Here is a 14,260-nt window from a genome sequence, read left to right as displayed (position 1 = left end):
AGTTGTACTCTTTCATTTTGTAAAATTTAGTTAAATTCTTTGTGACATCTTAGATACACATGTAACCAAAAATCCAGTGCCCTATGCTTAAGTGGGCAGGATTTAATCACAGGTGGAGCTTCAAAAACCATCTCTTTGGATTTTTTTTGTTCCAAGTAGACTGATAAATTTAAGGATATAGCTTAATATAGATTATTCTTAGGTCTTCACAGATGTGGGGTGTTCTGGGTTCTCTGCAAAGCACTCTAATAAGGTTAATCATATACAGGACAGTTTTTCTTTCACCCCACAGAAAGAAAACAGACAAAAAACACAAATTAGTTCATATATAATTAATGTAATTCTCCTTCTCTGATGAATCCTATTTTTCTTCTGGGGTTCTATACAATCTCTCAGACTCCCTTTGGAGTGGGGACTTAATCCTTATATTTAAGACTTCCCTTGAAAGGCAAATTAACCTGATGTTGTTAGAAAGGCAAGCCCCTGCCCTTAACATTCAGATAAATCTTACCTTTTTTTTTTTTTTTTTTAAATAGTAGCCTTTTATTTTTCAATATATATACATACACACATATATGTATGTATCTTTTCATGCAACATTCACTCTTGAAAAACTTTGTGTTCCATATTTTTTCCTCTCTCTGCCAACCTCTCCCCTTCCTCTAGACTGCAAGTAATCCAATATAGGTTAAACATATGCAATTCTTTTAAACATATTTCTACATTTGTCAGTCTGCACAAGAAAAACCAAATCAAAAAGGAAAACAAAACAAAACAAAACAACAACAACAACAACAACAACAACAACAACAACAACAACAAAAACTAAGCAAGCAAACAACAACAAAAAAGAGGTAAAAACATTATGGTATAATCCACTGAATCTTATCTTTAATACAGAGTTGCATATAGGCCTACAATCTTATGTTACTACCATGTGAGCCAGGAATAACCCCAGAAGGAAATGCAATCCACTATTGTTCTAGAAAGAATTCCCTTCCATCAGACTTACTACAGCTCTGAATAATAATGGAAAGAAAATTCCAGGATTTTTGTTTCTATCATGACTCATTCCCTTATTGATTTCCAAATGTAGGCACAGATGAAAAAATCTTTTAGAAGTCTGGTTCTGATTAGGCACTCCTGAGGAACTTAACACTTTACCAAGGCAATGGGATTCAGGAGCTCTCAACTTTCCTACAGAAGTCTGAGCTTCAACAACTTCATTTTTTCAGCCAGTTCGTTCCTCTCCAGACTTGTAGCCCTCAGTTCAAGAAGTTCTACCACTACTTCTCTGACACTGGGGGATAGAACTGAAGTTCTATCCAGGAACTGAAGTTCCAGGAAATCATTAATCTAGGAAATCTATTCATAGAATTAGTGTCTGAAAGTATGTACAATTACAATGTTTTCTTCATCACTACTGACTTCTCAAAGGATGTTGTTTTTATATTCAGGCTGTTTACAGCTGTAAACCATGGATTCATAGAAATATGCCTGCTCTTTAGTCTATTACTCTCTTTTCTGTTCATCTCTCTTAGGATTTCACCAAAATACAGTAAAAAAAAAAAAAGACCTTTTTGAAAATGATTGCTTTTTTATATGCTCAGCAAAAATAGAGAGGTTTATACTATAATAGCTAAGCCAATTAATTCATCACCAGTGCCCAGCAAATGGCCTTAATGTCTCAATAAAATTATCAAGGGACATGACCAAATACTCCCTAGAGGAATGTAGTCAACGTTCCAAACAGAAATTCATATTACCATGACCTCATTAAGTTAATAGGGAATTCCTTGGATTAACCCCCTAACATTCATTGGGAAGACAATCGTTATATTCAGATTAATAAACAGCTGTCTAAATACATTTCAACAGATAGTCTCAAACAACTATAACCTAGTTCTTCCTCTGTCAGGATGGCACATGACACCATCATTTATATTCTTCTCTATTTCTTTGCTTCACTGACATTTTCAACTCCAGCTATCTATCTTTCCACTTTCTTCTGGTGAAACATAGACTAGTTGCCAGAAAGAGAGCTTTCCTTAGTTATAACCCCACTACATGTGGGAACACATCTGTTCCCACAAACTCTGAGCTCTTGTCTCTCTTTAAGGAGGGATAATTGTTGGATATACAGGTATCTCAAAGGAAATATTCAATGACAGAGGAATTCCTTGGATTAACTCACTAACATTCATGGGGAAGATAATTATTGTTATTCCTCTATAACCATTGTTTCTTCCATTTGAATAAAAGTTTCTTGAGAACAAGAACTGTCTTTACTTATGTATTAGTATCACCAACACTTAACATAGTGCTTGTCATATAGTAATTGCTTATAAATTTTTTCATTTATTTATTTATCTTCAAAATATCCATCTCCTATCTCTCTGAGATATTTTTCTTTAGCCCATTTGCCTTCTCTTCTAGAAGGGAGACCCGAATTTGGCCATAGCAGAAGAACAAACATCACAAGTTTGATGGAGTCCATGTCTAATTTTCTGCTCTCCATATTTGCTGGAAGTGAGATCTTTCTAGAAGCTCCCCTGGAGAACTGCTCTAATAAATTGTTTGTTGCTTCTTGTTAGTACATCAACACCTTAACACCCAACTTCCCTTCTCTTATTTTACTATGCCAAGTTCTTTGCTCTCCATATTTGCTGGAAGTAAGATTTTTCTAGAAGTTCCTCTGGAAAACTACTCTGCTAAATTGCTTGTTGCTTCTTGTTAGTATGTTAACACCTTAACACTCAACTTCTCATCCTTTCTTTTCCTAACTTTTTTCCTTGTATTACCAACCTATTTTTCTTATAGAGATTACCTTTTTGAGTGCTTTCCCACAAATTCTGTTCTTTCAGAGCAAGTCACTCACTCTACATATCCAATAAGTTGTAAAGTTAACAAAACTTGAATTAAATTAAACTGAAATTTTGTCATTTCTACCTCTGCCATGTCTTTTACATCCATTAGACCATTTCTTCCCAATTCATTTTTCTTTCACTGGATCATTTCTTCCCAATGTTACAACAGTCAATATAGCCCAAGTCCTCATTGCTTCCATGCAAAAATGCTGTTAACTCCTTTTCTTGACTTCCATTCTATCCTTACCATCTGCATAGTCTGTATTTCAGCTTTAATTTATATTTTTATTTTTTAGTATATTTTACTTTTATATATATTTTTATATATATATTACTCTGATCATGTCACTCTACTCAGTAGCCTTCTGTGAGCCCTTCAGTACTATTCCTTTGTAGTTCTGATAGTCTGTGAAGTTTATTGAATAATGCTTAAATTCATGACTGACACAATTTGGTTCCTATCTGCCTGTCTACATTTACATTACTAAGTTGTATTCTAGGGTCTCATTGAGTATTCTGAATTAATACATATGAGACTACACATAATTCTCTATTCTCTTCTTTTTCTCTTCTATCTTTGCATCTTTATTTACACTGCCGTGTGTTTAAAATAATCTCTCCAGGTATTGAGGATCATCCCTTCCTTTCTCCCACATTCCTTTCCTTCCTTCTTACTTCCCTCCTTCCTTCCATTCATTTCCCCTTCTCTTTATTCATCTCTGTTTCCTTCCTTTCATCTCTTTTTTCTTCCTCCCTCCTTCCCTCCTTTCTTCTTGTCTTTCATCATTTTTCTCTTTTTCTTCCTTTCATCCTTTTTTCTTTCTTCCTCCTCCTCCTCCTCCTCCTCCTCTCTCTCTCTCTCTCTCTCTCTCTCTCACTCTCTCTCTCTCTCTTTCTCTCTCTCCTATTTTTCCTTCCCAACCAGATTTAGATGCATTTTTCTGCATAGAACCATCCCTAATATCCCTTAGGTTAAAGTGATATTTCCTTCTTTAAATTTCTCATATCCTTATCCCTCTTCCTTCCTTTACCCCTCTCACATTTTGCTTTTGATCACACTTATTTATCTAGATGTTTTATGTCCCTTGTTAGATTATAAGATCCTTAAGGGCAGCGTATTGCTCTTTCTTCCAGGCTTTATATCTGATATCAACAACGATAAACAATAACAACAGCTTCAAGCTTAGTAATAAAAAATCATCTCTCAGAAAGATACTGAACTATCCCAAAAAATCAGGCCTCAAACATCTCTCAGGATGGTGTATTTGGTTTCATATTGAGAACAGAGAAAATCTATTTTCAAAGATTGGAGATAAGAGATTAATAATATGCTGTTTATAGGCTTGGCGAGGAAAAATACAGCAGACTGTAAAGGTAGATTAATGATGAGGCTTCTCTAGTGATCCAAGAACATTTAAAACCTTTGCCGCATATTCACAGCATATTTGTTCATTTTAGTGCTTGCCATAACTAAAAAGTTTTTCCTTTTTTTTCAGAATTCAATCTGTGCAGAAGAAGGCTAAACACAAATTGTGGACAAAATAGAAAAATATCCAATTATGTAAAAATATTGGTGTTATAAAACTTTTGTTAAAAATGTTTTTATTTAGAACTTAACAAATACCAAATAAAATAGTCATTAGATTATACTCATGCAAGTGCTCATCTCTGTTGTATATGGCTTTGATTTTTTAAAGCAATAATCATTTCAAACAGCAGTTTAAAAGATGAAAAGCAGCCTTAGGCACAATGAAAAAAATATTGAATTTGAAGTCAAGAGACCTGCTTACTCACTTCCTGGGCAACCTTAGGCAAACTGTTTAACTTCTCTGGGGTCTGAGGTACTTTAACTCTAAAATCAGGCCATTTGCAAGTGATTTTTAAGCTCTCGTCTTGCTCTAAGTCTTTGGTCTTGTTATTTTTTAATTCTTTATTTCTTTAATTTAATTTAATTCTTTAATTCTCTAGCATTAGAGGACACTTAGATAATTTAGGAGGTAATACATCTCCAACTCCCCTTTTTTGGTTTTTATTATTGTTCAGGCATTTAAGTCATGTTTGACTCTCTATGTACTCATTTATAGTTTTCTTGACAAAGATATTTGGTCACACAGGGTCACACAGCTAATTAAGTATCTGAAGTTCTTCAAGATTTGCAAAGTTCCTTACATATGTAATCTCATTCGATCCTCACAAAGATCCCTGAGGTAAGTGCTATTATTCCTATTTTATAAATGAAAAAGCTGAGGCTAAAGAGTTAAGTGATTTGATTTCAGTCACCCAACTATTAAGCATCTAATTAAGATTTGAATTTAGAGCTTAACTTCAAGTTTAGTACCCAAGCCATTGTGTCACCCAAATGGGATGAATAATAAATATGTACACTAAAGTCCTCCTCTGATGCCTTTTCACGGATTATAGGTGACAGTATTTCATAGAAAGCTATGAACACAAAGTTCTGATTAAGCTGGTTCAGCTTTAAATTCAAGGCAGGCAGTGGGCCTGCTTGAGGGCCAATAGTTTGAGAATCAGTCAGGCTATGGTCTGAGATAGTTGCCCATCACTAAAATGACCTTTATCAAGAGATATATCCCACTGTAATCCAAGAAGATTGATTGTTAGGTAGTAAAAGGATTGCAATTTATATCAATAAAGAGAACTTAGATAAAAGGGTCCCTGGAATAAAGACATATATGCCAGGGAAGTTCTTTGCTTTCAAATTAATTAGTATTTAGGTGAGTTCTTTTGCAAACTAAAAAACAATCTTGTAAATGGGGAACAACAACAACAATAATAATGAGCATATGTATACATTAAATATATCTATATTTACATATATATACATATACATGGATGGTTGTATACATGCATGTATATATTGAATATATATCATCTGTATATACATGTGGAGGTGGGGAGGAAGGGAAAGAGGAAAAGGGAGAGGGAGAGAGATGATAAACATAAGAATAGATGAGAGGAGAGAAACAAAGACAAAGAAATGGAGACACAGAGAAAAAGAAGGAAGGGAGAGAGAGAAAAAAAGGAGGTTGAGGAAAAGAGAGAGAAAGAGAGAGAGAGAGAGACAGATAGAGACAGAGACAGATGATAAAGATAATAACAGATGATAGGAGAGAGATGAGAGACAGAGAGCATGCCTTAAATTTTGCCAATTACTTTTTATATGATCTTATTGGATACTCCCAATAACCATAGGAAGTATATGTCATTATTACCCCCATTTTATAGATGAATAAACAGTGGTTGAGAGGGGGGTAAATGATTTGCTCAGAGTTATATAATTAATATGTGTGGAGATGGGATTAGATCTCAAGGCATCTTGACTCGTCGTTCAGTACTCTAATCCACTGCACCAAGTACCTTCTCCTTCCTTATCAGGTTTTGTAATTTTAGATTTTCATATAATAGATTTACTTAAAGTAGAAAGATACCTATGGTGTCTCTGAGCTGCTGGACAGTTAGAAAAAAAATACAAAGACAATTTAGCTAGTGATGTTACTATAGTTATAAACTACCTTGGTACTATTATCACCACTTGGTGAAGTTGAAAGTGTGTAGGATCTTTAATTAGGGAGACTTGAGTTTAAATCCTGCCTCATACATTTATTATCTCTGTGTGATGCTGGGCAAGCCATTTAACTTCTCTTAGCTTCACTTTTTCCATCCATAAAATGGCAATAATAATAGCATCTACCTCCTAGGGTGGTTATGAGGATCAAATTAGATAATAATCAAACACTTAGTACAGTGTTTGGCATATAATAAGTATTATATAAATGTTAGCTACTATTATTATTATCATCATTATTTTTATTATCATTATTATTACTAATCTTGTTTGTTTATCTAAAATGAAAAGGTTGGGCCAGATGGCCTCTAAGGCCTCTTCTAATTCTAAAATCAAGAATGTGTGTCCTTCAACCCTGTTCCACCCTCTCTAAGGAAGGGGAGGGACTCACACTGCTCTTACCACAGCATCACTGTCATAGAGCTCCACCACGACCAGAGGTGGGGATTCAGCCACTTCTCTCTGGTCTCCATAAAGCACAATATTGTTGAATAGCAGCATCTGGTTCCAGGTGGGGGACAGGGTCTGGGAAATAACCTAAAGTTTTTCGAAAAAGAAGTGATTAGGTTCCAGTTCAACCACAAAAAGCACAATCATAACTCCATAATATTGTCCACCCATTCATCCCAAACAAGCAAAATACAGACTTGGAGTCATGAGAGGAACTGAAGTTCAAGTCTCAATTTTCTGGGATGTTGAGAAATTTTAAGTTCCATTTCCGTGGGACTTTGAACATCAGTAAACTCATCTGTAAAATGAGAATTGGAATCACAAATGTACATGACTAGAGGTCGCTTCCCATAGGAATCCCTTTATGGACCCAGTTCTGTCTTACAGAATTGTTGTATAGATCTAATTTTTAGGTACTCATAAGTTTTTTGAAGATTTTAACTGATGCAAAATGAAGTGAACAGAACCAGGGGAACATTGTACTCAGTAACAGCAAAATTATGTGATGAAGAACTGGGAATGAAACATATTACAATATAATGATTCGACAAAATCTCAAAGGACTAATAAGGAAGCATACTATCTCCCTCCAGAATTGATATTTTTAAAAATACAGACTGAAGCATATTTTCATTTTCTTTCTTTTATTAGATACATCATATACAAAATGACTAATATGGAAATGTTTTATATGATTCCACATGTATAACCTCTATGATTGCCTAACATCTCAGAGAGGAGACTGTGGAGAGAGAAGGATAATTAGAATTTGGAACTCAAAATATTTTTTTAAAAAGCAGTGAGTTCTAATCCCTGGAGATCTTCATCCTATTTTTTATTGGATATTTTTAGTGATGAAAAACTATTTCCTAGGGTAGCCCATTCCATTTTCAAATTATTTAATATTTATCAGTATTAATATTAATAGTTTTATAGTCAGATTCTTCGTATTGCCCTTGGAAGAAGGTTTGTCTGAAGAATGCTAATTATTGAAGACTAAGTACTTTTTTAAAGAGCTTGATCTTTGTCATAATATAATTTCTTTGATTGAAAAATGGAATCAGGTCTTTTGACTCCCAGATCAGAGCATGTTCTCTCTTATAAAGTAGATATCAAATTGACCTTGAATAGTGATTGATGACAGAGTTAGTAATAACTAACTAAAACCCCTCAACAGGGCCTCTTTCCAACTTTGGGGTACTCCTCTCCAATCTCCTGATTTCTTCATTCTGACTGATTCTTGCCTATCCTCTCCCACTTTCCATCGTGGTCTTCTCAATAGATGTTTCCTCAAGATATCTTTAAGCCAAAACAATGCTTAAGAATTTCAGGAACCATTTGAGCTAGACATGGGACTGGTAGTAAGGAGCATGTATGATGAGGAGAGGGATGTACCTAGAAAACAATACACCAAATGTAGTCTGACTAGGTCAGAGTAGAGTGCAACTATCACCTTATTCCTGGAAACTATGTTCCTCCTAATGACAATTAGTTTGGAGTTTGTTTGTTTTGACTGATATCTCATACAGCTGGCCAATATTGAGCTTATAATCAGTTTTGCAAAGGCCCAAATCTCTTTCAGATTAACTATTGTTATGTATTCCTCTCCTTACTGCTTCTCCTAGAAAGGAAGGAAGGAAAGAAGGAAGGAACATAGAAGAAAGGAATAAAGGGAGGGAAGGAAACAAGCATTGTGCCAAACACTGTGCTAAGCACTTTATAAATATTATGTAATTTGATCCTTAAAACAACCTTAGAAGGTAGGTACTATTATGATTCTACAGTTAAGGGAAACTGAGACAGAAGTTAGGTCACTTGCTCAAGATCACACAACTAGTGTCTGAGACTGGATTTGACTTTGGCTCTTCTTGGCTTCATGTTCAGTATTCTATCCACTGGACCATCTATCTAATATTCTAGTTTGTCAAGAGCTAGAAACTAAAGGTTTTTTTGAGTATTAGATGAATTATTCCAGTTGAGACTAAGGCCGTCTCATTGGCATGCTGTGCTTCCTCTGAGGGAGGAGGAGAGTAGCCTTTTTGCCTGATAGGCTCAAATCACTTCCCATCAGTTTTCATTACACAGTCCCCTTGTTCTCTGTTTGTGCTCCCAGCAGAGAGCTTCAAAAGACAAATTCAGGACTGCTGCAGCTAAATTTGGGAACCATTGTTTCTACACTCAAACCTTCTTATGCCCCAGGCCCTCAATGCTACTGAAAGTCTAGCCTTTAAGGTCTTGACTATCCATTTTTTGAGTCTCCAGAGACTCAAACAGGAGCATCCCCAATTTAAAGTTTTCAGTCCAGATATTTCTCCAGTTGAGGTCTTAAATCATTTATACTATGGTCATGAGATGGCATTTTTATAGTTTTTATTTATGTGAGTCATAAAAATATTGTACTTAGCACATTTCTTCTCTGGTTTCAGTCTATTTTATGCTTTAGACACAATGAGGTTTATAATAATATTTCAAAAAGATCCTGAACTTTTGACAGATATTGGAATCAGTGCAGCTAACTTTAATAATTTGCTTTCAAATATTATCAGAAAAGCAAAATTACTTGCTCTCAGCACATACTGCCCCACCAGACTTCAACATCAGTGAGTCACACTATCATAAATGTCACACTTTTAAATAAAGTTTCCTTTCCCTGGTCACTAGACAGATACTATTCTAACATAATTTATATTCTCTGCAGTGTTTTCAGTCACTGAAATTATTATACCAGCCTCTGGGGCACTTTTGGCTATGAAGCTCCATTCAGCTCAATTTAAACCAATATTTATTGAATATGTACTATAAATAAGGCCTTGGGATTGGGATATAGAGATAAATCAGACAGGGTTATTCAGGCTACAAACTTCTTGTATAGAATTCTTACTGCTGATAGAAGAAAACTTTTATTTCCAAAAAATAGCAAAGTCCCACATCATCCATCAGCCCCAATGAGCTAAACAGCTCAAATGGTTAGTTGATTCTGCTTATGACCTTGGTTTTCAGGTGTGTTTTAGAGCATGCTGGGGAAAGCTATGACAATACCAAGATCTGAGTGGTAGAAAGAATATTGTATTTAGCATCAGAGGACCTAAATTCAAATCCCAGCTCTGGATGAGCTCAAATTATTTAAACTCTTTGGCCACAGTATCTTCAATGTTGATAAAATGAGGAGTTTGAACCAGATGAAGCCACAAAGTCTCATCCAGTTCAAAATCCTATGAACCAGCAAATCTCATAATACTTAACGGGGAAATCTGTCCTGTTCAGTATTTTTTTTTTTTAACTTGAGACTATGTTGGATTGCCAAGAAGGATAACCAAGCATTTGTCTGGTGCCCTATAGGTGAGATGCACCTTTATGTGAACTGGGATTCAAATAGCCCACTAGGTGCATAGTGGTGACTACATAGTCGGCCATATCTCAGTTATGACTATATGGTCTCCTTTCAGGGAAAAAGGCTAATATATCACCTCTATAAATTCTGACTAATGAATTGAATCATGGAAATATTCCAGAATCAAATAATCTTATACTTGAAGAGGACCTTAGAGGTTGTCTAGTTCAATTTCTACTTGATGGAAGAATTATTCTTCCTAACAAAATCTGCTCAATAAAATGTCGATTTCTTTGAACATAAAGACTGGTGAATTTTTAATCTCTGCAACCCCAGTACCTAACACATTGTAGCAGATTAATAAAATGCATATTGGTTGATTTATTGATTGATTCATTCTCTACATGTGCATCTCTAATGATAAGAAACTCCTTAACCCCTAAGATGGCCCATTTCATTTTCAGACAGTTTTAATTCCTTATATGGAGTCAAAATCTGTCTGTTCTCAGCATTGTCCCTATGTGTAGGGGGAGCAGTATTTTTCAGAGTACTGAACAGTCTGCTGGACCAAAATATTTCCTCTTTTTCCAAGGCACCTAAAATGCTCACCATTAAGACTGTTCTTAAAGAGGCCTTATTAAGGAAACATTTTAATCAATTTCAATTTTTATGTTATCTTGGGGAGATAGTAGGTGGGGAAGAATGAGAGAAGAAAAGAAAAAAATATAGATTGTACTAATTAGGAAATTGAAGTACTATTTCCCCTCTCTATTCCAGTCCTTTGGATATCTATATATTTATCTATCATATGTGTGTGTGTGTGTGTGTGTGTGTGTATCTAACATATTCATATAGTACTTTAAGGTTTGGAAAATTTTTTATAACTCTTATCTCATTTCATAAGAACCCTAAGAAGTAGATACTACATTATTCCAATTAAACAGGGCTTAAAAATGCTTCTTGGTTAGAAATTAAGGGAAAGCCCATCAGTTGAAGAATGGCTAAACATCCTTTGGTATAAGAATGTTATGGAACACTGTTGTGCCATAAGAAATGATGAAGGGGAGGTTTTCAGAAAAAAAATGAGATGACTTATGAGATGCAAAGTGAAGTGAGCAAAACTAGGAAAACAGTTTACATACTGACAGCAATATTGTAATGATGATCAACATGAAAGACTTAGATACTTTGACCAATACAATGATTCACAACAATTCCAAGGGACTCATGATTAAAAAAAAACATTATCCAAAGCAAAAGAGAGAACTGCTGAACACCAAGAACTGCTTGAAGCTTATTTTTCTCTTTATTTTTTCTTATATCCCCTACTTCCCTCTTCTCTCCACCTCCTCCCCATCCTGCTTTCCTGCTACACCATAGCTAATATGGAAATGTTCATGACTTCACAGGTAAAATGTATTTCTTGCCTTCTCAGTGAATAAGGGAGGGGATGAAGGCAAAAAAGAATTTGGAACTAGTAATAAAAATTGGGAAAAAAGTATTTCTTGACTGACTGTTGACTATTTCCCTAGATAAAATATAAGCTGTTTGAGGGAAAGGGCTGCTGCATTTTTGCTTTTGTATCTATAGTGCTGGCACATGGTAGATGTTTGATGAATCAATTTGATGAGTTTTTTACTGTACTCCATGGTGCACACACACACACACACACACACACACACACACACCTCTTAGAGGGATATTGATAATTTTAAGAAAATCTGAAGATAATTCACATCATTGCTAAAGACTGCCCTTTCTAAATTACCACGTAATTGGACTCAATTGCACTGGCCACTCCCAAACTTCGGAACGGAAATATTAATCTTTCTGTATGCCATGGGAAAATGATTTGCACTAATTACAGAGGCTTTTGTGCTTCATACCTACTAAAGAGTTTGAGATCATAAAATTCAGGAATGAAAAGGGACCCTAAATAATGTCATTCTACAGATGAGAGCCCAACAATCAGATACCCAAGGTTACCCAGTTGATAAGTGGTAGTGCCAGCATATGAACCCAGATCCTTCAATCCTAAATCCAGAGCACTTCTCAGTGTGACAGGGCAAAGACAACTGTCAGGTTGTAAACTCTATGATGGCAGAGACTTTACCCTTCTATTAATCTTCTTTTTTTTCTCCTCTATTAAAAATGTTTACTTAGGAAGGTGGATCCAAGATATTGGAGTAAAGGTAGGAACTCATCCAAATTCTCTCCCAAACCACTCTAAATTTCTTTAAATGATGATTTTGAACAAATTTTAGAGCTTTATAACAACCTAAAAGATGGACTAAAACATTTTCCAGCCAAAAAACAATTTAGAAGGTCAGTAGGAAAAGTCTATGACACCACAGTGGGAGTCCACATGTAATTTCGGTGCAGGCCATGCCTGCACAGCCCTGGCACCAGCCCCAGCCCTAGCTCTGGCCCTGGCCCCAGCTCAATCTCAGCAGCAGTACTGGTGGCTTCCAGACCTCTCAGTTCAGAATCACCAAAGAGGACTTGGAAGGTCAGTGGAGAGGATCTGTGGCAACAGAGTGGGATGTTGGTGTGGTGTGCAATCCCAATGTAAGTCATGCTAGCACAGCCCAAGCCCCAATTTTAGGGTCCCAGCATCAGCAAAGCAGAACTCTATTATTTCAGCACATGAAATCTTACTGCTACAGCTGGGTAGAGACACTCCTAACAGCTCCAGAGAAGAAAAGGATCTCTGAAAACTATTGCACAAAACCCCTGAAGTCTGGGACAGTGCATCCTCCACTCTGGAAACATAATCCTACTTTAACAAAGAGTTAAAAAGCCAAGTATTAGGTGAGGAAAATAAGCAAACAACAAAAAAAGTTTCTGACCATTGAAAGTTATGACAAGGAAGATCAAAACACACATTCAGAGAATGATAAAAAGTCAATGCTTCTATATCCAAAGCCTCCAAGAAAAACAAGAATTGGGCTCAGGCCATGGAAGAGCTCAAAATGGACTGTGAAAATCAAGTAAGAGACACAGAGGAAAAATTAGGGAAATAATTGAGAGAGGTGCAAAAGGAAATACAAAAAACTTAATGAGGAAAAGAATGCTTTAAAAAGCAAAGTTGGTCAATTGGGAAAGCAGGTTCAAAAATTTACTGAGGATAACAATTCCCTAAAAATTAAAATTGAGCAAATAGAAGCTAATGACTTTATCAGAAATCAAGATACAACAAAACAAAATAAATAAAAATTGAAAAAATGTGAAATATCTCAATGAAAAAACAACTGACCTGAAAAATAGATACAGGAGAGATAGTTTAAAAATTATTGGTCTATCTGAAAGTCATGATCAAAAAAAAGAGCCTGAACATCATTTTTCAAGAAATTATCAAGGAAAACTATTCTGATATTCTAGAATCAGAGGGTAAAATAGAAACTGAAAAAAGTCAGTAGATCACCTCCTGAAAGAGATCCCCAAATGAAAACTCCCAGGAATATTATGGCCAAATTCCAGGACTCCCAAGTCAAGGAAAAAATATTGAAAGCATCCAGAAAGAAACAATTTAAATATAGTCAAGCCACAGTCAGGATAATAAAAGATTTAGTAGCTTCTACATTAAAGGACCAGAGGACTTGGAATATGATCTTCCAGAGAGCAATGGAGCTAGGGTTGCAACTAACAATCATCTACCCAGCAAAATTGAGTAAATTCTTTCAGAAGAAAAAGTAGTAATTCAATGAAATCTAGGATTTTCAAACATTTCTGATGAAAAGACCAGAGATGAATGGAAAATTTGGTTTTCAAATACAGGAGTCTAGAGAAACATAAGAAGATAATCAGAAAAGTGATGCAATGAACTTAAAGTTTATCTGTCTACATTCCTATAGGTGAGAATGCTACTTGTAACTCATTAGAACTTTATCTGTTTACATCCCTACTTGGGAGGATGATACTTTTAACTCATTAGAATTTTCCTAGCAGTTAGAAGGAGTATATATAGACAGAGGGTAAAGGTCTAAGTTGAATATGAAAGGATAACCTTTCTTAAAAATGATGAAA

At 35.3% G+C, this 14,260-nt stretch overlaps 1 protein-coding gene across 1 annotated transcript in view; it reads right to left on the bottom strand.

Annotated features, from left to right (window-relative positions):
• The window catches only part of FER1L6 (fer-1 like family member 6), a 277,428-nt gene that overhangs the window by 100,416 nt on the left and 162,752 nt on the right, over positions 1 to 14,260 (bottom strand). Inside the window, exon 20 of the mRNA XM_031947271.1 lies at positions 6,856 to 6,990. Coding sequence (XP_031803131.1) covers positions 6,856 to 6,990 — 135 coding nt within the window. The remainder of the gene's footprint in view (positions 1 to 6,855; positions 6,991 to 14,260) is intronic.

Source organism: Sarcophilus harrisii, chromosome 1 (assembly GCF_902635505.1).
Source record: "Sarcophilus harrisii chromosome 1, mSarHar1.11, whole genome shotgun sequence".
In the NCBI taxonomy this organism is placed as follows: domain Eukaryota; kingdom Metazoa; phylum Chordata; class Mammalia; order Dasyuromorphia; family Dasyuridae; genus Sarcophilus; species Sarcophilus harrisii.
This window is presented reverse-complemented; position numbering and strand designations above follow the sequence as displayed.